The sequence below is a fragment of the Accipiter gentilis genome, chromosome 8, assembly GCF_929443795.1.
Source record: "Accipiter gentilis chromosome 8, bAccGen1.1, whole genome shotgun sequence".
NCBI lineage: Eukaryota > Metazoa > Chordata > Aves > Accipitriformes > Accipitridae > Astur > Astur gentilis.
In genome coordinates, this window is record NC_064887.1 from 12,492,041 (window position 1) to 12,518,583 (window position 26,543).

The window sequence follows — 26,543 nt, forward strand, 5'->3', positions numbered from 1 at the left end:
CTGGAAACAGTCCCACATGTGGCATGTCAGCTGGGGGTCCCGGGCTTGGCCCCCACCACGCAGCAGTGCCTCTTCTGACAACACAGCCCCTTGCTAGGAATGCACGGCACTGGCAGAGGCAGCCAAGTGTGCGTGTGTGCTCCTGCCAACAGGCAGTGAGCAGCTGTCTGCTGGCACAGAGGCCACGCTGGGAACACCAGGTCTCAATGCATTTACTTACATCTGGCTGGGCTTGTTGTTCAAAGCCTATCTGGAGCACCAGAGAGCCTGATGTGCCTGATACGTCATAGCACAATCTGATCCCTCCTTCACGTCTTTCAGCCTCATCAAACAGTATGAGAAGCCAACCGGTTTCACCCAGGGCAACCTGCTTGCGTCCCTCGGTAACTGGGGAAGCAGCCACTTCCAGGCAAACTCAAACCACCTAAAACGTCACCTCAGGCCACATTCAAGTGCCTTATCTGATGGCAAGAGGAAATCTGCTTTGTGAAAGGTGCAAGTGGAGCAGGAATTTAAGTACAGGAGGTGGATAATAAAACTTTGGGTGATACAGTTGCAATCTCTCACATTACAGCTAGGTCTGGCTCCAGCACCTACTGCAGGGCTGCTGGCAAGACCTATAAACCTCTGGCTGTTCAGCATCCAGGCTGCTCTATACCCTGGGCACTGCAACAAACTCCTCTCTCCAAGCAGAAAGTCACGTGTAAGGGAATTCAGCCTCCCATTTGATCCATGAATCTTAGTGGTATCCAGGGCAGTACTTTCAAATGTTTTGTGGCTGAATGTAAGACCACAGAGGAAAAGGATTCCCTGGTGAGGATGGGCTTTCGTCCCTCCCAAAGAGCACTAGCAAGGCGCTCAGTGTGGTTCTGCTCCCCCCACACCCGACAGCAATGCAGGCAGGGGGGATGAGGCATGTCTTCAACACCAGCTCCAGTTACTGATTACAGGAGAGGGACTCACCCCACTGACAGACAGAGCTAATCAGGCGAAGGAAGTTGCATTCCAGCACCAGCAGCAGCAGTGGGGAGAAGAGCCGGAGCAGAATTCTCAAAAATGCCAGAGAGAGGCAGGCACCTCACTCCCATTGCCCCAACAGGGGAAAGGCAACAAAATACACCCTAAACTCCAGCAGGTTTTAGGGTGTATACACCCTAAATAGCACCCTGGATAGCACAGCCTGGGTAGCACACGCTGCCAGCAGGACTTGGCAGGCGAGAGGGCTCTGTGAGCTGGCTACAGGGTCTTGTGAAAAGCCAGGTCTTGGCAGGCTCAGGTTTGCTTTGGGGCCAGGACCACATTGTGGCTGTTGTAAGGGGAAGTTCTCTTTTGCCACCCCTCACTGGGTATGCTGAGGTTAACCAAGCCTGCAGGCAAGTTGTCCTGGAAATCTTTCAGCTGACGCAGTGTCCTGAGCTGCATCAGGATGATAAGAAAGAGGCAACGGTCTGGCCACCTGCGTCCCCACAGACAGGGTTGTGCTGTCAGAGTGCTCATTTTGACATTTTAAGCAGAGGATTGTGAGCAGGACCTGTGCCTGGAGGATGATTACCTGAAGCAGCTGCAGTGCTGGTGGTTTATTCCCGCTACTCCTGCAAAGAAGCCTTTTCCTGCCCGCGGATGCTGGATGCACTTTGGCTGCGCTGGCAAGACGCTCACTGTCCCTTCTGACTGCTTTGACCTTCTTCCCGTGCACACCGAGCCATTACTGCCTCATTTCCTATTCCTGTACGTGGGATTGTTCACATTCACAAACCTCCTGCCCCAAGTCCTGAAGCTAAACCTCAGCATCGCAAGCAGAAAATTCCAGCTCTTCTCTCGTGAATCCGCACCTCCAGACAGCAGCAGAGCAGCTCGGAGCATTCACTGCCACCTCCACCCTCTTGTCCCTGCACGTCACCGCCACTGCTGCTCCTGCAACCTGGCAGACTGGCTCTGCCCTCTCCCTGCTCCGCCGCTCGCATCGAGCAGGCGTCGGTACAGCTTCCACTTGTGCAAACAAAGGGGCTGCTTGTCTGAGCCCACAGCCAGAGTAATGAACTTCTGGGAGTTCCAATAGGAACGTCGCAGGAGGCTCCAGAGCCCTTCTTGTTCTTTGGGGATCAGGCTGGGATTTCCTTTGCTTTGGGTCTTTCTCTGAGTAGCGAATGTTTGCTCTTTTCAGCAGAGAGAGAGAAGCAGCAGGAGGAGACTTGCTCTGCAAGCACATGCACTGTTATGGCTGTCCATCCCAGAGAGGTGGCAGTGGGTCTGATCATTTGGTCACAGTTGTTAGATCAAAATTTATCATCAGTTAAAGCCACCTTTCAGGGTTATGCAAATGCAGCAGCCCCAAACCACCTGTTCTTTTTTTCTTGACAGTTCCATGAGGAAGCACACAACATTCTTTGTCCCTTCAAGAGAAGGCAAGTAGAATATTTTAAGACTAGGAAAGTGTTTCAGAGACCAACCCAGGAGGAAGGAAGGTAAGCTCCCCATCTGTAATCAATTACAATCAGGGAATGCCTCAGCTTCAGAGCACATTAGTCATATCACGTATATTGCAATATCTTGAAATACAGGAAGATTTAATCAGAGAGAGTGAAGTCAATGAGGAACGCATTCAAGAAAAACAGAAAGTTGTAAAGCAGGAGGTTTCTCAGTTCTGTTACATCCTCTGTATTTCTGCAGGTCAGCAGCATTTCTCCCTCAAAACCTACACAGAAATCACAGCAGCAGCAAGAAGTGCTACTTCAGTGGTAGCAGTCTGTTTCCAGTCTCCTCCAGTGCCAATTTATCTCTGCCTAAAACCTCCACTGCCTTGTCTCTAGAGCTGCCTACTTTTCACGATTCTGCTGTGCCCACGCCCTTGCTCTGGTCCCGGCATGGTGACCACGCACACTAGGTGTTTTGTGGCCACCCAAGCAGCAGTTTCACCTCCCAGTGCACCTCCCGTGACCTCAGGACCTGTTGCGCCCTCCTCAGTCCATCACCCCAGACTGCCCCATCCGCCTGCACCCCCTTGGCGGTCACAAGTACTGAAACAAAAGGGAGGGCTGGGCACCCTCCTTTTTTCATGTTTAGGAAATTTACTCACAGCTCCTTTATGCCCAGTCATTCTTATACCAACCTGAAAATTTGAACAGCTCTTTTAGCTCCTGCTTATTCTTAATACATCCAGAGAGAGCAATTGCATCTCTTCTCAGTCTTCATTTTACCAAGCTAAACAAGCCATGCCCTCCTTCTACCAAAACAGGCTGTTCATTTCCCCTATGAAAACTGGGAAATTTCCCAGAAGTGTAGTAGCTCCCTCTGTCCCTATTTACCCCAAATTTACTTCTCGTGAACCAGAAAAAAGGCTCACCATTGCCTCATGCAGAGACAATTTTCTCTCTCTCCGAGAGTCCTTTTCTCTAGTCTTTCCAGAGCTGTATTTGCCTTTTTTTCCCACAGTAACAGCCTGGCATCCTGAATTATCCCGTGATTTATTTGTACCTATCTAAGCACTTTCCTTCTCCACCATTGCCAAATAATGCTATCCCAGCTTAAAGTCAAAATTTCTGGTATTGCCCCAAACAGCATGACCTTCCATTCATACTCTTAGGTTTCATGCCACCCAGTTTACCCCTGTTCTCAAGGTGTTCATGGTCTTCTGATCCTCCCTTGTATTGACCACACCTGGTTTTGTCTCATCACAAATTCCACTTGCACACCATTGCCTTCTGTGCCAAAAATCATTAAAGCAAACACTAAACATGACCTCCTGTGGAAACTCCCAGCCGTCCGCTCAGAGCTGCTCTTTGTGTTCTTCTTTCGAGAGACTATTCACATACAGGTGTTGCACCAAACCGTAGCTTCTGAAGCTTAACTAATAATATCTCACATGGCACAGTATTGCACGCCTAAGTGAACTTCAGACAGACTGGGCTACCAAACTTCCTCTGTCCCCAGAATGATTTTTTTTTTTAATCAAATAAAGATATTAAATTAGTTTTTGTAACCTGCCTTTGGTAAATCCATGTTGTGTTTTCTTTCAGGATTTAATTATTCTTTCATTTAAACTTTGCTCTGAAGTTCTAAATAGTACCTCTGAGGTCAGATTAAGAGGTCTGAATTTGACAAGATTATTTTCCTTGCCTCGCTCCCATCCCCCCAAAAAAGAAAGGAAGAAGAGGTATTATGTCCACTACAATCTAATCCTGTGGAACCACATGTAACCTGATAAGATTTATTGAGGACCTTTTCCTCTGGACTTGCAGCTTAATTGGCTCAACAGTGCAGCAGCTGGAACAGAGATCTCAGGCTCTCACACCTAGTGCATTAGCTTCAATGGCTTTTGCCTTTCGCTGCTGACCTGGTAATTTTCTGTTTCTATGAATTTCTCACCAAAAGCCACGCTTTCCCTCACATTCATCACATCACCCTTATGGAGGTAATATATTCATTCATGTGGTTCCCATTTTGGCTCCTTAATTCCTACGACTTCTGCTTCCTTCACCTCCCTGGATGCTAAAGCCCTGGTAATTCTTTCCTTGTTTCCATATTATTTGTTTGGCAGTGGGACTGTCCAGTGTTTGTTTACTTTCCTTTGCAAGATCTAATTCAACTTGACTTTTGCCAGTTTCCCCTTTATCTCTGTCCATTCCAACCATCAGGGGTGAAGTCTCCTGATGCTCTCCCCCACTTCTCTGTTACTTCTAACACCACCTTCGAAGCAGTTATTTATGAAGTTATGCCTACAGCCTTTCCCTGCCAGTTCCCCCCTTGCTGCAAACATGAACTGAAGATAATTTTTGCACTTTTCACAAAAAAGATTCCAAGTCTATGATAAGTCCGTGAGTTCTTCAGTGCATCTGCTTTTGGTAGCCCATTCTCCTAGTCTAAGCCTAAATTCAGGGAGGTCAGAGTCTGCACACACCTCCCAATTTCACTGAGCACCCCACCAGTACTGCTGAGTACCACCCCACAGTGGGGGTATAGCCCTGCTTATCAAGCTCCCTCCTTTTGGAAGAAAAATCTGAGTTAAAACATCCTTCTGTTGCCTTTCCATTTAATTTAACCATGAAGGCACTTGATCAAATGCTATTTCCTAAAATGTCCCTCTGCAAGGTCTTCATGCCTGGTAAAAACAGCTCTGAAAGGCCACCAGCTCTTCTTGTGCCCTCACAGTTGGTGAGAAGAACTGTGCTAGCTACTGCATCTGGGAATGCCTGGGCTCTCCCCTTGACAGTACTACTGGTTCCTACTGTACATCTGTGACAGTGCAATTTCTGGTGGTACCTAGCACCCCTCCAGAGGTCTGTGTTCAATGTTGGGGTCAGCAGCTGGGCTCTAGCACATCCCTGTAGATCTTTTACTGTCTTTTCCTACAGAGATCTTGTCCAGATCCTAGGTTTTTTTGCCCATCCTACAGCCTTACCTTCCTTGCTGTTATTAGTGCGCTGTGGTACCCCACGAGTGTTACCGTACTTCTGTCCTACTGAAAGAGACAATACCTGTGCTCTGGTTGTGACTGCTATTCCATCAATCTTTTCTGGATTTCTACTCCATAGACACACAGTCCTTATGCACAGGCACAGCATGTGAGGCCTTCGTTCAGCCAAAATGCTGTCAAACAGGTGGCTTTTAAACAAAGACAAAAATGTATAAACCTCATCAGTCATCACTGCTGGCCCCAAGAAAAAGCACTGCCCTTTCAGAGGTCCCCCTGCCCCAGCCCCTAACCTCCCTCTCCAAAGCTGACCTCCATTTCAGTCTGCACCATTCTGTGTACTCCAATTGCAATTCATCAGCCAGGCTCGAATAGCTGTGTTTTTAGTCTATAAATCACCAGGCTAGACATCTGCCCGGCTTTCAAAGGAGTTTTGTTCTTCTTGTTGGCTACCGCAAACTTTAAGGTACTTGGAGGCCTGAAGCAGCCCAACCACCCCCTCCCAAGCAACTTGTGTTGATTTAAAATGCAAAGGACGGCTTCACAGAGAGAGCCCAGATGATGATAAAGCACTATTGTTTGTGTCTTTATGGGCCGAGACTCCAAACTTGATGTTTGCGGATTATTCTGAGAGGTAGCTGCTGGCGGGGAGAGACAGAGACAAAGCTGTGTGTCACTGCGTGCTGCAGGCCACCTCCCCTGGCCCTTGTGACAGCCCTTACACAGGCTGAATAAGAAGTGTTACAAGATGGTGTCCTCCAGCATCCCACAAAGACCTGCTGGGGAAGCGGAGCCAATGATCAGAAAGAAGCCATCAAAGGCAGTCGCACCACCTCCCCCTCGGGTCAGGCAGCAAGTCACTGAAGTGCCGGGCACAGCTGTATCAAAGGAGCTGACACCTCCAACAACATCGGCGCTGGCGCTTGATCTGCTTCCACAGCAAAAGGGAGACGAGTCAGCAGCTCCACCGAGCGACACAAATCCCACAGAGGGGCTCTGGATGGATAAGGGTGGCTTTTAACCACACATTCTCCGTTTTTACCAACTGCAAGTGTGTGAGGCAGTCTGCAGCCAGCTGCTGAGAAGACACCTCGGGGCGTCCCCTCTGTGGCATCTGAGGTGACTCCTTGCTCGCATTCTTGCTCCTGCAAGAAATGACCAGGAGACTGAAGCCGGCCTCTGGACTGCGAGGTTGGGGACGGCTGTGTGCTAGGGCAGGGCAGGTGGAGGAGGAATACTGGGAGCCAGTCTTGTGCTTCCTTCCCATGATTTAGCACAGCCTCCTGCTGTCTCAGTTTCATCAACTCATGTTTTCACTATTCTAAACACTGTCACCTTCCCATCCTGAAACAATTTCTGCCTGAAACACTAGCCTGTTTTGCCATTAGCAGTGAAGGTCTGTTGTAATCCTTACAGGCAGGTACATTAATTTTTTTATCCAGAAAAGCCTTCACTCTATTTTAAAATTATTCCCTTTTTCCTCACCTCCATTTCCATGTTTCTTTTGCTATGTTTCCAGTGGATCTGACACTTCTGCATTAACAGAAGACAGAGACCTGTGATAAAAATACACTTTCATGGAGTGCTTGGGCAGGAAGCATTACAAGACCTGAGCAAGAAATAAAAATACAATAAACTATCAAAATTCAGCTCTGATGGACTCACTGCCACAAAAACAGAAACAAGTGAGCAGACACCTTGGCAAGGACTCAATCATTTTCGGTACAGCATTCCTGGAAGCAGCCAAGGGTTGAAAGCTGTTGCAAAGTTACTGGGAATAGGGAAAATAGTGACTGGAGGGGGATGACACACTTGGACATTCTGCAATTTCTAAGTTAAAACAAAGAGACGGGATCAGAGCTGAAAAATCACTGATGAGAGTTTACACAACAGCACTGGGTCTATTGGGCAGCCATCTCCCAGTAACAGACCAGGGACTAGTAGGCTGCCTTCATAGCACCCAGAACCCCCCTGCTGGAGTGCAGGCCAGGGACTCTGCACCCCTGGCCCTGATGGGGAGAAGATGAGAGATGAGGGGAGAAGGTGCTGGGCAGCAGAGCTGGGATCGAGGGGCGATTTTGCCCTGCAAGCATTGATCTTCCAGCTCACAGCCTGAAACTGAAAGCACTGCACCAGTGGGCTTTCAGCTCTCCAGAGCACACTTATGAACAGAAAAGGGTCCTCTCCACCAGGTCTGCCTGGATGTACCGTGGCTGGAATACACTGAGCTACCCAGGACAGAGGGTAAGGAAGCTGTCCAGGACTAAACTGGAGAAATTTACTCTCATGAACATTCACAAGCACAGAAGAATCCATATGTGTTTTGCAGCCATGCTACTGACCAGAGTCCCAAGACCATATACTTCCCCTTGACTGGTAACACCGATGAAGTTCCAGAGCATCTGCCTCTGGGGCATTTACTGCCCATTATGGGGCAGTAAATCTCCGCCCAGCCCTCAGGAGTCGGAGATACTGGAAGAGGCAGCAGAGGCAGCTGCCTTCTGTGGTAGCAACATCAGCACAATCTTGGACCTCAAGGGCTTTTACCCCCCCGCAGGGAAAGCAAAGACTAAGCAAAACTATACACTGGGTCTGCCTGTTTCTCCTCTTGGAAATTCAGCCACCAGTCCCACAGAGCAACAGGAAAAATCACATTCATTTCCACAGAGATTTTATCACCTCAGTCTTGGCATGGGAGAGGCATCTCCGCCCAGCTCTGAGCAAGAAAGTGCATTTTGCTGGCTTTTTTTTTATGTAATCAGAACAAATTCCTTGGAGATGAGTCACACAGTTTCAAGAGTGTCCAGAGAGATGTCAAGCAGGCCTCAAGTGTAAATCAGTGACACACCTTGCTGAGAGGGTGCATGCTCGCTGGCAGGCCCTTTGCCCCTGTGGACACCAGGCAAGGGAAGGGGCTCAATGGATGTTCCCAGGGAGGCTCCCATGAGCCACAGACACACATGTGGCACCTCCAGACCCAGGACACTGCTGGTGTTTACATTCTCTCTGTAAAGACAGTGATGGTTTCAGGGTGGAGCTGGAGTGCTTCCCTGCAGCTGCTCTCCAGGCTTAAACACTGCAGATTTTTGGTTATTCAGACTGGAGGAGCCTGGCAGTCAGGGAAAAGATTTCAACTTCAGAAATAGAGGTTCTGCCCCACCAAAGCCTTGTCAAACTGCAGGGGTTCCTGCCTGGGATGTTTGTTATGGTGGAACAGCTGCATCCCATGGCAGTTGTTTCAGTGCTGTGATGCTGCTATGTTAAGCAAACCCGTTCCACTCCCTTGTCCGGGAATGAGTACTCCAGCCTCCATGGGTCTGCAGGCCAGACAGAGGACAAAGACGATACCTGCGTAATTTCAAGGCATAGCCTGCTTTAGTGTCTCCTTTAGAGGTTGAAATGTAGAGGAGGACCAGGAAGAACTAGACCCAGACGCAATCCCAGAGGTCCAAAGTAACACTGAGGAAAATGCTGTGGATGGTTTTGGGCCTTTAGGTATCAAAGCAGATGGAACAGACAAAAAAAATGGTGGAGCTTGGCTCTGGGTCAGTCTTCTTTCACCAATGCCAAGGGCAAGGCTTGGCACAAGATACCAATGCAGGCCAGCCTCCCGATTTGCAAACCACATGCAGTTCTCTCTTCAAGCAGGGTGTGCAGGGCACTGCCAATGTAGAGTGGGGCAAATATCCATTTGTGTGTTCTTTGAGGGCAACTGCAGAAGACAAAACCCAACTATTACACCCTTCACCTTTCAACTTCACCCTCAGGTGACTAACAATTACCAGCTACCATTAATATTAAATGGGAGAGAAAGAAATGCAATCCTCTCTCTGCTCTTCACATTCCACAATATCACAAACAATTTGTCATATTGGGAGGGGCAGAAGCAGGAGGAGCATTAATTATTGATACTCGGGAACAGATGGCTTTTCTTGTACCAAGGCAGCGAAATGTAAGAGGAGCCTGTGGGTGAGGATGTGAGGATTAGATGGGCAGACACATATCAGATAACGAGCCTTCAAGTGGAACAGGAACCTTCCTCCTAGGACCAGCTCCACTGGCCTGCAGAGCTCTCAGCAATAGCCCCGGCTGCAGAAACAAATCCAATGACATCTGAATTAGTGAGGCTTCACCAGAACCTTTCAACGCTCCCTCACTTCTGTACAGAACATCCTGGACATGATGACTGACAGCTTCCAGACAGCAGAGGCTTGACAAACCAGACACCAATTGGTCTCTCTAGGAGACCCTACTGGTTGCATTTCACATGTTCATCCTCATCTACTGTCCTGTGCCACGCAAGGTTTATTCCTGAGACCACACAAGGTGTCCAGGAGTGACTCCCTCCTGTCTTCCACTGGCTTCTACATCCAACTCAGGGTGCTGGGCTCCAGAATCAGAGATCCAAGTGATCTGGGCCAGTGACTTCAACCAGAGACTCTGTCATCCAACTCTTTTTGCCAACTTTTCCTATTGATCCATATAAGGATCAAGAGGAAGACAACTTCATTCTTGTCAGCTCCTGTGTAGGTGTCCTTGAGGTCAGAGACATTTACCAGGTTGGAAAACAGGCTTGGCACAGGACACCCGCTGTGAGTGTCCCCATGTCCAAGAGCAGACAATGGGACCGACACCCTTATGAGACAGGAGGAACAACGGGGCAAGAGTGATTCTCCACCAAAGGCAGCTGACTCACCAGAGTACAAACAGTGGCACTACAGAGACAAAAGCTTTTCCTGAAACTTTCATCAAGAGTCTCTGTATCCACCGCTGGAGCCAGGCATCTGCATCCGTTTTCACTTTGGTGTAGTTGTGTGTTTGCTGGAAGACTAAGGAACCAGCTGTACTGACTCAGACTCGGGCCTGGGTAGCTCAGGGTCCTGTCTCGAGCAGCGGTTATAAGCAGATGCCCAGGGAAGAGTCAGAACTGGGCAAACCAATGGTGATACCTCCTCTACTACTGCAAGAATGATATTCCTCAGCTATTTTCTGTTTGGAGATTTTATAAGCCAGGCACCAACTCTGTACATAGTGATTCAATTCAGTCTTCCTCTTTGGACATACCCTTTAAATCCTGTAAATGGGCAAACACTTTCCCAGCCAGGACTGATTAAATCCATGGTTATTCCACTGAGCAAGGCAGACTTTCTTGCTACCTCCAGAGGCCCAGAAGGCACCTCAGGACCACAGCGTCCAATCCCTTGATATATTGGGGACCTCCTCACAGTCTTTACCCAAACTCAGTTTGTTCTCTTGGCCTCTGCTAAGAGGTTGTTCCAAAGCCTCATTATTCTGATAATTAGACATGCTATTCGCATTTCTCAAGCTGACTAATCGCTGATTTCCAACTCCTCTCAGTCTGCCTGGGGTCACGCAGCCTGCAGCCTGTGAGAGTCCTAAGACACGTACAATCTTGTGATTTGGAAAAACACAACTTCCCAGCTTCCCTCCTGGCCTGGATCAATGGCAAAGCGCTCAAGGTGAACAAATGCCAAGTGCCAGGAGACAGCTACTGTCCATGAACAATACAACTTTTCACAATGTGGAGTAGGATGGAGAAAGTTTCCCTACCTAGGCGCCAGTGAAGAGGGGGAAGCAACCTTAGAAAGACCTGGGCCACATCTGTCCTGGGAAAGATTGAGCTCTACCAAAAAAGCAGCAAACCTTCCCACTAGAGAAGCTTTGATCAGCGTCCAAGTTTGCTCTAGTTCGGTATGGGAAATGGACAAACCTGAAAGAGTGTCTTTATACTGCTGCATTATACCAACACGAGAGCTTTTGTTCTTCTAAAAATGCTGTTCATCTCACTGTGATAGTACCACAAAATGTTTCTCATGTAGATCTGGCTTTAAAGAGCAGTCTCCACAGAACCAGGATGTGTTTACACTAGCTAACTGCTGCTGAACAGTCAGCTGAGAGCTAACATGCATGGGCTAATCTCACCTCCCCCACATTTCACAGGGGCTAAGAAGGGGATCATCTAGCAGAAGAAGCCTATGGATTAGAGAGCAATACAATGGATCAAAAAGCAGGAGGAGGCCACATCTTTTCAACCCCAGAGCAGAATTGCTCCCTTTCACCCGACTCAAGTTAACATTTAAGTGAACCTTTTCTCCGCTGCTCGAAGAAGGAATCACATTATATACACATTCCAGAGAACTTTTCCCAGCAGAAATAACCATTTTTAACACACATTGCGCTTGGGAGAATGTCTAGAATTTTACAGGCAAATGCATGGGTGGAGCTGTGTTTTGACCCATACAGGAAAGCTGTGAGTTGACATCACCATCCCAGTCAGGCTCTGGAGTCAGGGCAGTCGGCGGGCTTGGGAGGAAGATGTGCTTGGCAGGAGCTCCCTACCTCTTTGATGGCAGACATCTTGATGTTCTCATAGTAGTGCAGCGGTGCATTGGGTGAACTCATGTCATAGCCAAACCCAGCTACCGCCACCTCATCACAGTTGTGGAGCGCCATGGTTATTGCTACGCTTCCCAAGGTGGGGATGTTCTGAGAGGAGAGAAAGCAGGAATGGAAGTCATTAGCAGGTTGCCATTTCTATAATCAAAGATTTCCTCTTATTGTCTGTGCTCACAGGGGCACTGCTGCTGCTAAGCAGAAAATCAGGAACAGGGTATTTGGCTATATCGGCACAACAGCTGCCCAGCGTCATCTTGCAGGGTCAATAGCCTCCCAGCTTATAAAGAAAATCATATGTTAGCTAGCTTCCTGCAAAGCATCTAGCACAAAAGCAGCGGCTCTCATTTGAAGGTCTATGACCTGACTCTCCAGGGGAGTATTGCAGGGCAGAGGGATTAATGCAAATGGTCAGACTCCCCTTCCACAACTTTGCTATCCTGAGAATGGGGCAGCAGATGACCTGGAGGATGAATCACAGTGGATACGTTAGTTTTGTGAAATGAAAACAGACGTAGATACTGGGTTACAATTCTACGCACGTTGCTGGCTTCCAGCTAGGCTAAGGAGGAATACTTATCCCAAACAGGCCACCACAAAGGAGCAGAAGTGAGGAACAGAACAAACTCTTTATTTTACTGACGGCAAAAGCAGTTTAAGGAGGCTGTTAGACAGCTCTGGGAGATGGAGACCAGGCAGACCCAGTCAGCAGTGTGCACTGAGGCTCCTTCCTTTGCTCAGGAGCACCCTCCCAGGCAAAGGGCACTCTGCCCTGTGCCATACCCACCCTTCCTAGCCACAGCATACTGGGAAGACAAGGAGCAGTGGGAAGCCAGTCAGAGATGGGTGCTAGCATTCTGAGCAGGGACACCCCAACTGTCCTCTCCCGTCTGCTGACCAGCCATTTGCACCGAAGTCCAGCCTCAGCCCTTCCCATTTCATATGGCTTCTGCTGAGGCCCTGTGACAGTGGTGCTGTACAGCTGCAACTCTTCTTGTGCGTTCAGATGAACATGACCGCTGTGATAGATGAGTGCTTCCAGTGCAAAAACCTAGCTCACAGACTGTTCTAGCTCCCCTTTAGGCAGACAAATCCAGAGGTAGTGTTACCCCAGGGGCTAGGGAGAGGCTGAGAAATCCACCCACATATTTTATCTTCATTTGTAGAGCATCCAACATCGGCCATATCAAAAGTTTCACAAATTCAGAGGACATGCTCAGACAGTCGCCAAGGGTGACAGCCTCTTAGCTGAGATGTAGAAACCAGCTGCACGCTTATATTTTGCATTTAAAACGGTTTACCCTGAACCGGTGAGCAACGCTCTTGCATGTCACCTGATGTTTGTAACAGACTGGGAACACAATGTTTTGAGTTTCTGCCGCTCATTCAAAGGAACCAGCTTTTGGCAGCACACTACCTTGCTGACTTCTGATCACCTGACCAGTCCCAAGACCAACATTTTCCAAGCAAAGAATGCCACTCATACCCTAGCTGAGATGTGCAGAGCTGGGAGCACAACACATGTGCTATGGAGAACTCCAATACAGTGCACTGGAATTACACTAATCTGAAGACAAACATGCAAAAACTTCTTATGGCTAAATCAGTGAGACATCAGATTAAAACATTTGCAGTGCAACTGTAACAGTGCACATCTCAAATGAAAAGACCTTACTACATCCTCCTGTGCCAGCTCCAGATTTTAGGAAAAAAAGCAGAGTCATTTTGTTCTCACTGCTTAATTTCAATTGACCCATACAGGAGAGCAACATTCATAAAGACAATATTGTTTTTATTCTGGTTACTTTAGTTAATTATTAATTCACTTGTAGCCATAAAATATCAAGGAGGGGTTTAAAAAAAATTGAAAAAAGTTTATTAGGCAAGGATAAGAAAATTCCCCCAAATTTCAAAATATGCAACAACATCCTGTCTTCCCAGGCATGGCAGTTCAAATTCAGATATTCCCAGCTTTATGTTTTACATAGGAGATGACATTCGGATGTCACTGGAATTGCATCAGCTGGTAAGTGGACTCGCCACAAAACCCTTTCCCTCAGCTGAGCTGTAGTTACAGTGTCCAAAACGTAGTGAGTAAATGGTTATGTCCTTGAGAACGTGTCGTTGTTGGGAATACGACTGCGTTAACACCACCCACACTTGCACTGGGCCCATTCCCACGGTACAGCTCAAGGGAGACACAGGGTCTTTGCCTAGAGGGAATTTCACTGGCCAAGTTAACATTTAAGAGCTAACTTTCTAATGTGAGTCTTACAAACCACAGAGAATTAATCATACTACCCAACCTTATGGGAGGACTGCCAAACGACCATAACTTTCTTTCAAACATATTCTTATTTCTGTTTGGAGAATAAGAGATTACAGAAATCAGAAGTGAACTTTCCTTTGGTCACCAAATATCTGCCTGATTTTATTCTACATATAATACCTCCAATGGCCTTTATGGAAAAATAGGAGATAATTTTCTCATCTGCTTCTGTTCTTCAGTAGTTCCTGACATGCCAGTACCTCAGTACTGCCTGCTTCTCTCTCAAAAATGATTAAAATACCAAAGACTACCAAAGACTTCCTAATCTCTCAGACTGTAGTAGATGTATCTGGTTTGGCTCCTACGACTATCAGAAATTCACATGCTGTCCTTAGCAAAATAGTTTTGTGTTGCCCTAAAATCACATTCAGAAACTGATGATCTGATGGCAGTTTTTAATTAAATTATGCCTTATTTATGTTAGCAACCTCCAATACCAAGGTAGCTACAGGCTAATGCGTGTGTCCCCCTTGAAGACAGAGATCAGCAGCCATTCACACCTTCACTGCTGAGATGCAGCCTCACATCCCACTGCTGCAGGCAGAACCCTGTGGGCTAGAGAGGACCATCTAGAAAATATTTAAAAAATTATTATCCCTGCTATTCACTGAGGGCAATAACTGTTAGGGCAGCACGGGGGTGCCTGCAGAGCCCACGCTTAGTAAATGGCGTGGGTAACAGCACCTGCTAAGAGAAGAACATGAGTACAAACTGTGTGTGCACCCACATGCGCCTGGATCAAATACACATAACTGGGCATTTGTTCCAAACTGCTTACGTTAACAAAGCAGCAACTATAAGACAGATTAAACAGTAACTGGGGAATTAGAGAGGCTTGGAAAAAAAGGAGGCAGCTTGAACAGAAGTATAGAAGAAGCATGATTGCTGTTTAACTACATGTCATTAGTAAGTCAATACAGTGCTTTGGTCCCGATTTGGTTTAAACTATAGAAACTGAGTGGTTTTCTCCTGTCACAGCCTGCTAAGCTTCTGCTGCTCCTTCCCTCTGTTGAAAATGAAGCACTGCCTCATGTCCAGCATGCAGCACAGGAAAGAGAAGGCCCTGTAGGATCTAGGGATGTGTCCCAAGCTGTGCTGCAGAGAAACCAACTCAGCAGCATTCTCAGGTCCAGAGGAAAGGGCTCTCCTATCCTCTCAGCAAAGAAGTGGCAAATGAGAGGGAACACGTACCAGAGAGAGGAAGCGGGTTAGAAGTATTCTCTGGCTGCATCTACACAGCTTCCAAGCTCTCCTGATTGTACACAGGCATATAAATTTGTTTGCTGCTAAGCTCTAATCTGGACCTAATGAATCATGTACAACCTTCAGGGCAAGCTGGGGGACAGATCACTCCAAAAGAAGTTAGGCATCATGGACATGGCTGTGCCAAACCTGGCTTGCTATGCCCTGCACAATGCGTCAGTGCGATCTCACCACACACACCCTGGTGCCGTGCCCCAAAGACATACCAAAGCAACCACCACACCTCTTGCATTGAGTTATGAAAATAAAACTCTCTCAAACAACTGAGCAGGCCTCATGTTATTCTAGGCCACTGCTAAGGAAAAAACCCAAAATCCCAACATCCTGCCTCAGGACTAATAATCTGGGTTTGGACAAGCTCAAAGCCTGTCTTCCTGCTCATGGCCCTCTCTGTGCCTGGGTATTCCTGTACCACCAAGCAATGCTGCTTTCAGCAAAATGGTTGAAGAATGGCAGCACAACAGTGGCCAGTGCTGAGGCAGAAGTCTCCTGGGATGCCTCCCAGCTGCACACAGACTGGCCAGTGCAGGCTAGGCCATGGCATGGGGCTGCCTGGAGTGGTCCGGGAGGACCGCTGCTCCAGATGTAGCCATGATGAGTTTCTGACCTGAACTGGTGCCCACCAGTCAGGGAGGGCTGGGAATGGCAAGACCCCAGAAAGCATTGGCAGTTCCCTGCCACAAGCCTGGAAGTTGGCCTTCCAAGCTCTGTACCCCCTACTGTGTCTCACAGTTTTCTGTCCCAGCTGGGGCCCACGGTGGGTACCAGGTTTAGCATCCCCTCCTCAGCTCTGGTAAACAACTACAAGGGCGACCTCCCTGGATAATGTGGCCTGAACTGACAGTCAGAATTTCGAAGCCTGGGCTGCTTGTCTAAGCCCAAACATCTGGAAAATGTAATACCTAATATAATGCTCCCCAGGGATCAGCCCTTTGCCTGGTCCCATTTGAGAGAACGCAGCAGACTGACAGATGAGCCAGAGACAACACCAAAAGGCCATCTGACAAACTGAGAAGCTGAGAAGCAGCAAACATAGGGGTGAGCAACACGTCATCGTAGCAGTACTGGGCAAAGGCTGCCTGTGCATCCAGAGCGTGGCTCCTTCCAGGGGCCCGCTGGCACGTGTCCTCCATGGGTGAGGTGAGCACATGCATGGTGGATCCCGAGTAAGAACAGCATGAAGACAAGAGAGGCAAAGATCTCTGGTCTTGTGCTGCGACAGGGATCACTGCAAGCTCTGTGTGGTGCAAACACAGCCAGTCTGCACCGCCAGGTCAGGGGATCAGAAAAGCCTTTAGCAGTACAGACATAGGACATGTTCTTCTAACTCCTACGCTGTTTTCTGCTGCAATAAAAGATAAAAGGCTTCCCCTCAAGACATTGCTGTTTCATGTTCCATTGGTCCCCCTGAAGACATTTTTAAGACTGACTTCTACTCACAGAAGCAGCCAGTCAGCAGAAATGAACACCAGCCCTCCTCTGGACTTAATGGAGGCTGAGCATTATCACCTCATGGGCTTGCGTTGGAGATCCAGTGCTGGTGACTGAACCAGGGGACGGTAACTGCTCTTTGCTTGGTGCATGTGAAAAGCCCTTGCTGCTTTTCATTCCATGCCCGGGTCATTCCTGTGTCACTGCCTGCTGGACTGGAAGGAAATGACTGCTGTAAATCTGTTTTTAGAAATATTTGACTCCCTTAATATGTTAAATGAATTCCAGTTATTTATGGGATTTTACTTAGCTCAGGGTAAGACATATTGAATTGTTCAGATGATTCCAGTTGTTACCTTTTTCACTAAAAGGGTAAGTATTGCTAAAAAATAAATTCCCTAAAAACAATAATACAACTAGATATTCAAACTGGTTTGACTACTCTATCAATTTTTTTGAGGGAAAACTTGAAAAACTGCTCACCTAGGAAAAACTGTTACCTTAGTTTTATCAGTTACAGACTTGACCACCTAATGGCAATAAAGACAAAACAAAAGAAATACACAACAAAACTATAGTAGCCATCACATGCTATAGACAACAGTCACTGTATTTTTTTTTTGTTCATTTACATTTGCATAGGAACATCTCCAAACCTATGCTTTGCCTCCCTTAGTGGGCAAGTTTGGAAATATGGCATAAAAAGCAATTTAGCATCACTTATTGTGAGCAGACAAGTGTCTGGCATTCTGCAGAGCGGTCCCCGTCAGAGGAGCTTACAATCTGTAAGTAAGGTGTGCCTCTAAGGTACTCCCACAGCTACCTCCATCCATGCACTGAGTCAGCTGCAATATTGGGCTTCAGAAGACAAAGCAGAGCATTTCCAACACTCTTCCTTCACCTCCCCTAGTTATCCCTTGCTGTAAGTGGGACAGAGCCTCCAGAACTGGCGGTCTGCAGCAGAGCAAAAGGCCAGGGGCCTGTTGCTGGTGGCATGACAAGCTGCCCAGCAGGTTTCCATCCTGCCATTTAACTGCTGAGCTCCTATATGACTTAGCCCAAACCAAATATCTTCCACCACATCTAACCTGATGCACAAGTTCTGATTCACCGTTTGCCATAGAGCAGATTCCTGTGCAATGCAGGGAGTATTTCTTAAGGACCTAACGATTTAACAGAGAGCAAGCAAGGGCATGACTTTACTAGAAGCTAGCTGCTCTGTGGTAACCATGTATATGCTTCATTCTGTGCTAAATGGGAGTTCATGGCCTACTCTTTCATTGAAAAGTAAACTCCCTTCAGTTACTATGCATCTATCACGTGCAGAAGCACGTGGTTGGGCATTTACTGAGAAGCGGCTGGTAGGCATTTATCTGCTACCCTATAATGGCTTATCTGAGTGTCCATTCCCCAGCAGGTCATGGACTGATCACACTGCAGTGTTAATGGATTTAACAGTCCAGCCCATGAAGTAGATGTGCTGTCTTGCAAACTCAAAGCTTACAATGACACTAAGTCTCTATATAGTGGCCCTTTACCTGTCCCTCTACCTGCCTTAGAAGATGCCATCAGAAAAAGGAGGAGAAGCACTCAACTGGAAGGATGGGGTGGCAGACTGCTCTGCTCCTGCCATCCCCCACCTCTCTTCTGCTCCATAAAGACCCAAGAGGTCTCAAGACACAGCCTTCACACAGTGACAGTCCAGCAAGAGCAGCCCAGGAGACAAAGCTTATGGGCACCAGGGCAACCCAGTACTAATGACAGAAAGGGTTGTTATGACCAGCCAGGGGAGCTGAAAAGCTGCCTACGCAGCAAAGAGTCACCACTGGCATCTCCAGAAAGGCTGCCTGCCCACAGGCAAAACCACATAACAGCAAAGAGAAGCCCTGGGGCAGGATGTGCTAACACTCCAGCATCAGAGGTTAATCCCTAAGTGCATGAGGGCTGTCAGCACTCTGCAGAGGTGCTAATCCATGGCCAGGTGCCTGACACAGCCTGATAACACCTCCTGCACATGGCTCCTCTTTCACCAAGTTGGTGCTGAGGCTGGGTGAAGTCCAGAGGAGGATGCTTATCTCTGTAGTAAGGGGTCTATAGATTCAGCCATACACAAACCAACCAAAGGCTTACAGTTTTGGGCAGCAGAGCTTAATCTCAGAAGAAGTTAAATCATAAGCAGTTCCATGGATGCACAGCACCAGCAGAGAGACAGAAACAAACACCACAGTCTGCACTGGAGTCCTCAGAGTCCTGACAATTTGTGCCATCTGAAATGTTCTCCTGGCCACCTCACATCATGCTCAGGGCTCCCAGAGGAGCCGGAAAGCCACTGCTCAAATGGCTCTGAGCACTACTGTGTAGACAGGACTATTCACTACACAGTAAAAAGCATCATGGCAATAACCATCCCTAGCATGGTACACACAACAGGCAATGACACCTCTGAACTGATGTTCATGCTTGTCCCCCAGTAAGCTGTCTGCAGTGTAAGATAGGTTTTTGCATGCCTGAATTACCAGCTGCAATACCAGTGATGTCTGGTTTCAAGCCCAAAAGACCTGTATACACAGAACTTCCACCTAAACATAAATCACATACATACACCTTTGTCTAGTGAGACAGCCAAGCCTGCGCCCACTCCTTAAGAGGATTCTTTAATCAAAGAGTGGGTCTTTACTAGCTCCTTTCTTTCATGCTAAATCATCTTCAGGCATTAATATTTAACTTTCCCCAGACACTGCTAGGATCCTAAACTAAAGGGTTTTTTTAATCATCAGCTTATCCCAAGAAAAGAGTAGTCCACATGTAGTACGAAATAGCTCTCCCTCTTCTTAGGACTTCAGTAAATGGACTGAGGAAGCTCCTGAAAAGCTTGACCTGTTCGAGAGAGAAGTCACTGTTCATTGTGGGTGACCAGTTTTGCTCCTTGCTCAGACTTTCAGCTACTAATGCCACAAGTGCAACCAAAATGCATGTCCGAGTTGTACCCCTCTACTATCCTCCAGAACCATCTGGCCCAAATTATATTATCAAAGCAGAGGATGTTACTACATTCACCCTTTATTGAATCCTGGGAAAAACGCTTTGAGATCAGCCCCAAACTATTTTGCTAGCTCTCCTCAACCTTGCTGAAAAAGCCCCCAAATTACAAAGTTAATTGGCAGCACATTGTTACCATATGTGGTGTGCAAGAGAAGCACTGAAGTTTATTTAGGCATCAGAACCAAAGAAGAGTGGAATATTACTGCTCTTTATGAGGATTTCATGTTGGCCTTGATAACTAAGGCACCCCCAGCCTTGATCCTCCTGTGTGTAGCCTGTCCAACATATCACAGCACACTGCAGCATGGGGGCACCAATCTGCCCCCATGCCGGTTCCCCCCGAGAAACTCAGGACACACACTGTTTGCTGTGCTTTTGCTTACTAGACCTCAGCATTTTCATTTTCCATGTTCATATGCTTCTTTTCTGAGTAAAGTTTTCCAGGCTGTCTCGCATCTCTAAAGCATGACCCTGAACCCAACCAGCTATGCTCTGTGGCTGCTGGGTCACACCGTCTCTTGTGGAGCAATTCTCCTTTCTCTAACTGCCTTGCTCATCTTGCTGGATCTCCCTCAAATCTTTAATGAGAGTTGGATTCTTGGTCTAGATGCTTCGATTTCCACTCTTCGCATTTGAAGTCTCAGTGAAAAAAGGTCTATAGCAAATTTGTATCACTGGGATTCTACTCAGACTCCTCCCTCTTTACACTGGCAGCAGAACCTTCTTTTGAAGCATTTGCACAGATGCAGCAGCATTCAACTAAAGCATGAAGTCCCAGCAGCTCCATGACAGCAGTCCATAGTTGATGTCTGTAGTAAAATTTGCACCCACAGGCTAGAAATACACTCTCCCTATTTTTAAACTCTGACAGAATCACTGTATTAGAGTGTCTTTGCATAGACACAACAGGGTATACTAACCTCCCAGGCCCACAGATGCACCTGCAGAGCTTCTGCTGCCCCATCTGAAGGAATGAACTACAATTAACACAACCTAGCAGGGGTCATGGGCAAAGACTGCTTGCCTTGAAGCTCCATAAACTATTTTTAAATGCTCAAATGGACTTTCATGAAGTGAAACATCAGGTTTCAATTAAGATGCCTTCATTTCCCAACCTGATGTGTGTTAAACAACCTATCAAAACCTCATAAACTTCAGTTCACAGCATTTTCATTTCCGGATTCTCTCTCCTCCTCTCAGCTTAAGTAATATCGTGTGTTTTAGAATAACGTGTTTAAAAATAAAAACAAATCTGGAGAAAATAAAGGCGAAAGTCTTGATAATTTCTGTCCTTCATTGGAGCAGCAGTCCTGATTTTCTGGAAGAAAAATCAAGACCACATCCTTCTAAGGGTAAGTTCTGGAGAATGCAGAGAGGTGAAGTTACTTTGTAGCTGAAGGGAATATTTGGGATAAGATACCTTCAGTGCAAAGGGCAAAAATCCAGTGGTTCCAGAACCCCAAGACAGCTTCTGTACATACATACACAACAATGCATTTCACAAAAGACCTATTCTGTGTGGCTGAATCTGCCTGCACATCTTGCACACCACAGTTTACGAAGTGAATGTCTCACCTCCAGGCACCCACCCATCTGACCTGTATAAAACAAACATCTCTAATATTTCTGAAGACTTTACGATATAATTAGAGCATGGAAAATGAGGCACTATTCTATCTAGTCCAAATCCATGCTGTGACATGGCAAATCTCCGGTACTGGTAACAACGGTGGGACAATGCCAGGGGCAGAGCAAACAGACCTTGTCCAGCAGAACTGCTTCTCTCTGGGTTTGTCAGCTGTGCTAACGTGCCCAAAAATGTCACGTGTGGTCTCTATCAACAACTATATCACATAAGTACATGAGTAATTTACCCAAGTAATACTTTCTCTAATGGTTGATACATTAGGTAGAGCAAATATAAATAGGTTCTCAGACAATGTTGCAGTGTGAGATAATCCAGAAAACCCAAGTCACCACCTACTCCATGCTAACACTCCAAAAAGCTGCACTGGGGGTGACAGATACTAGAATGACCATGGAGGCATTCTGTTAGTAACTATGACCTAAAACTGTGGTTTACAATGTTTTCTTTTGTAAGCTTTTACATCTAAAACTCTTCACTGTAAGATCAGAATTTCTTACCAAAGGCCTCAAAAACCAAACCTTTACCCTCTTTTACTATAAGCCTGGGATACAGGACGAGATGTGCAGTATCAGTGATTTTAGGCTGCAGTGTCCATGAGGACAGCAAATTGTAAAACTATAGCATGACCTTTAGGGAGACCTGCACTGCTTTCAGATGCACTGAGGGTGCAGAGAGCAGGGTTCCTTCTTCCTTTTAGGAAGGAGCCCCCTCCACACACACAAACAAGTGCCCTTCTGTCAGGCTGCAGGTGACAGGAAATCACCCAGCTGGTGTTGGAAGCCTCAGAGCTGCCTCCAGAAAAGGGGTTCTCTGTAACAGCCATTGCTTCATACCAGAAAGGAAGGACCTTGCCTTGGCCTTAAGGAGGCTGAGTGCTGCCACCATAACAGCGTCAGTCACTTCCCTTCAATGTCCAACAGCGGAGGCCCAAAGGAAAAGTAAGAACAGTGTAAGCCTACTCTGTTGTTTGGTCTCTCATCCTTCCCCTTGGTTTTGCTTGTTCTGCTTTATACCTACCCCTCTGCCCATCAGGCCATTGTTGAAAGGCAGTCCAATGAAGCTGAAAGCTGCCTCCTGGATGAAGTAGGGATTCAGGATACGTATCTCATGAGGTTCTCTTGGGACACGGGTTGCCACTGACTTCCAAAAGCCATCAGAGGCACTCTGGTAACAAAAAGAAAAAAAAAAAAAGATAAAACAACACATACAATTATATACTAGAGATAGCAGATTGCTATTATTCTTAAAAAAATAAACCCAAAATGCACTCCTGGCAGCAGTTCCTGCTATCCCTGCTCACTGCCACAAGGCTGTAGTGGGAGGGTGCATCCTGGACGGGTGACAGCAGCATGTGCAGATGCACTCGAGCTAGCCTGGATGACAAATGTGAGGGAAACAGAGAGGCCTGGGCTTCAGCACGAATGACTCCCTCCCTGGTGCCATCTTTTCACTCTTATTGGCACTTCAGCTAGTTTGGTTAATGGCTTAAGCGTTCCAGCACACACTGCGACCACTCCCACCTCCCTCCAAGGGGATGTTCCCTTGGATAGCAAATGCTTTTAAGAACATTCAAAGAGCTAAAAATGACCATACGGCTCTACTTTCAGTGTGAATTACATGCGTCCCACTTTATCCTAGATTTATCCTCTTCTGTTAGGTTTTATGTAAATTAAGTTGTAAGCTTATAAAGGTGCCATCTTGTCTTGTGAAGAGTCATGCATGTTCATGGTACAAAGCAAAAACCAACTAAGTTATGTCCTTTATGTTTACCCAATAAATTGTTTAATTAAAGTCTTCACCCTGCAAAGATGGGAGAACACTGGCCTGGAACACTGCTGCCCTGCTAGACAGCCCTGCCTAGAGGGGCTTGTGCCTCTCTGCCACATTACTTTATATCATTGCTCCTCCTGGTCCAGATGTTAGTGGGTATAGCATGTACTGCCCTCAAAATAACCAGAGGCTCCGTGTTCACAGGATTTACAGAACAATTATGTTCTAACATTTCACTTCTGTTTGGGTTAAAAATTGAAAGCAAGGCACAGGGAGGATGGCAGGAATTTTAATCTGCTAACCAACAGCTTTGCCAGGGTAATCTGATTGACTACCTCCTTCTCGAAGCATTGAGCCATCTTCTCTGCAATCTGCATGACAAGCAACAGAGGCAGATGTTACACTCTACATAAAAAGCACAAGCTTTGGAAGTCATTATTTACACCAGTTTTGGGTTGCTTGCAGCTTAACAGTAACTTTACAGTTGCTTTCAAGGCACTGCTGAAAATGTTGATGGTCCCCTGCAAAATCCTCAGGAGCCTCCTCTGGCCAGTAGTGATTACACCTGTAATTACTGACAGTAATTCTGCCACAGCCAATGCCTGCTGCATTTCACACACTACTTGTGCTGCGCACGGCTCCTGTGAACTCTCATGCCACGTGGTGCTAAACCTTACAGAGGCTTCTTTATGGAACAATCCCATGGTTATCTTTAGTTGCTGAATTACAAATCCTGAAGAATGAAACTTTGGTAGATGGCTCTTGCTACAAAAGGCATTAACACAGTAAACTCGATGAGGATGCACAGTTATCCAAACCAACAGTCTAAGACAGCCAAATGCCATTGCTATCCTGTTTTGATCCTACGTGCCCCCTCAAAGCTGCCCAAACATAATACACTTTTGCTGACCAGGGCAAGGATCCTGTGAGTTTAAGTTTGCATTTCAACAATGGCAAAGTGCTCTCAGGACACTAAATGGAAAAAAATCCTAATTAAGACTGATGTTCTTTCATCATAGTTGAATTAGAAAGAATGCCTGGTGTCAAAGCAGTCTAACACCTTCCATTATAATATGGCATTTTCAGCCACTGAGTGATCCCACCGTTTAAAAAAAAAAAGAAAAAAAAATCAACTTTATAAATGTTAATAAAGTCCAACATCCATTTGACCAAGGGATTTGAGGGATTTGGTATGTCAGCTGAGTTTTGCCTCCTTGTGAAAATTCATTAAAAATTGGATAAATATTAAACCTTTGGAATTTCCTAAAGGCACATGTAAAGCAGAGGCCTTTCAGTTCCAAGGAAGGAGGGGGGGAAAAAAAAATTAAATAAAAAAAAATTACAGATTCCACTTGCATTAAGCACGCTCCAGGTCTCACAGAAATGAAGATGATAAACAAAAATCTTGCACAGCTACTCATCCAGCGAAACCATCTTTCATGGCTTTAAGCAGGCACACCCTGGAAAAGTAGTGTGTGACCTTGAAACTAAAATAAATTTATAAGTTCAATTACGATTTCACGTGCAACTCTAAATATGGCATTGCCTAAATTCTGCAAACAATTCAAATCAAAGGTCTGCAAGCTATTTAAAGTGGACAAAAGCTGCCTTTTGTTTGGACTCACACTCCATAGGAAATTTTACATAAGTTCTGGGATTTAAGTAGTTTTTACATTGCTTTTACATTACACAAAAAACATTAAAGGGAAAAGAAAAAGAATGAAGATTACAAACATTTGATACTTTTATTCTTTGCTGTTGCTCGAGGTGTTCAGAAAGAGGTAACTACCCACATCACAGTTGCCCATTGTCCCAGTGCTGTGTGAACCACGAGGACCATACCTGGGATCCTCTCAGCTAGTTCAATGCCAGTGCAAAATAAATGTGGACCCTATCCTTAGCCAGGAAAACAACCTGTCTGCTTTGGTTCCTTCTGTGTGGCTGTTTCTCCTGTCATTCATCCAGACTATTTCCCTAAGCGTTTTCCTCAGCTATCACACTGCTCTGAAATTGCTCTGGTTTCTCCTTTCTGTCTCATTTCTATTTGCTCTGTGTTCTTCCCTGTAACTTATCTGGGCAGTTCCCCTGAGATTATTATTGAGGGACACCTGGGGTAATCTTTCATTTTGGTGTGCTTTCCCTCTGTAGTTTCTAAAACAATTGTAAGGAGAAATGTGGAGTCTTGGCAGACAGCTCTCATACTTCCACCTATACAGCAGGCAAAGCCCCATATAGGGCTGAAGAATCATAGAACGGTTTGGGTTGGAAGGGACCTTGAAGATCAGCTAGTTCCAAGCCCCCTGCCATGGGGAGGGACACCTTCCACTAGACCAGATTGCTCAAAGCCCCATCCAACCTGGCCTTGAACACTTCCAGGGATGGGGCAACCACAACCTCTCTGGGCAACCTGGTCCAGTGCCTCACCACGTTCACAGTGAAAAACTTCTTTACCTCTAAATCTACCCTCTTGCAGTTTAAAGCCATTACCCCTTGTCCTATCACTACACGCCCTTATAAAAAGTCCCTCTCCAGCTTTCCTGTAGGCCCCCTTTAGGTACTGGCAGGCTGCTATAAGGTGTCCCCAGAGCCTTCTCTTCTCCAGGCTGAGCAACGCCAACTCTCTCAGCCTGTCCTCATAGGAGAGGTGCTCCAGCCCTCTGATCATCTTCGTGGCCCTCCTCTGGACTTGTTCCAACAGGTCCATGTCCTTCTTATGTTGGGGGCCCCAGAGCTGAACGCAGTACTGCAGGTGGGGTCCCAGGAGAGAGGAGTAGAGGGGGACAATCACCTCCCTCGACCTGCTGGTCATGCTTTTGATACGGCTCAGAACTAAAAACTGTTTTCCTGGCTTATAATTACCGAACTTGTCAGCCTTGTGGTTTGGCTCTACAAACCTGTAGTTTTGAGCTACATCTCAAGCCTTGTGGTTTTGTTCTGCAGCTTGTCACTGGCAGGCTACAAAACACAGCACCACCACAACTGCGAGCCCCGGGAGGCTGCTCCCCTGATGCAAGCCCCTCAGGAGCCGCGGCGACGGGAGCGCAGCCCCTTCCAAGGCTCTGCGCTACCGGTGATGTTCGGCCGTGGGCCGCCGCTACGCCTGGTGTGGATGTTCAGTCTGATGGGACACAGATGTTCCATGAGGTTTCCAAAGCAATTACTTCCCGTCGGGGAACACTGTCCCTTTTTAGGCTGGGAGGAAACAGGCAGCCACCCGAGGAGCAGCAGGCATTGGG

General features: G+C 46.8%; 1 protein-coding gene across 7 annotated transcripts in view; it reads right to left on the reverse strand.

Moving 5' to 3' along the window:
* ST3GAL3 (ST3 beta-galactoside alpha-2,3-sialyltransferase 3) overlaps nucleotides 1–26,543 on the reverse strand; it is a 201,313-nt gene that overhangs the window by 6,115 nt on the left and 168,655 nt on the right. For 6 of the 7 annotated variants that reach the window (XM_049807988.1, XM_049807990.1, XM_049807987.1 and 3 more), the window contains 2 exons: nucleotides 22,555–22,701; nucleotides 11,771–11,917 (listed from right to left, as the gene is read on the reverse strand). In XM_049807988.1, the coding sequence (XP_049663945.1) occupies nucleotides 11,771–11,917; nucleotides 22,555–22,701 (294 nt within the window). The remainder of the gene's footprint in view (nucleotides 1–11,770; nucleotides 11,918–22,554; nucleotides 22,702–26,543) is intronic. The other variant, XM_049807993.1, reaches the window with a different exon arrangement.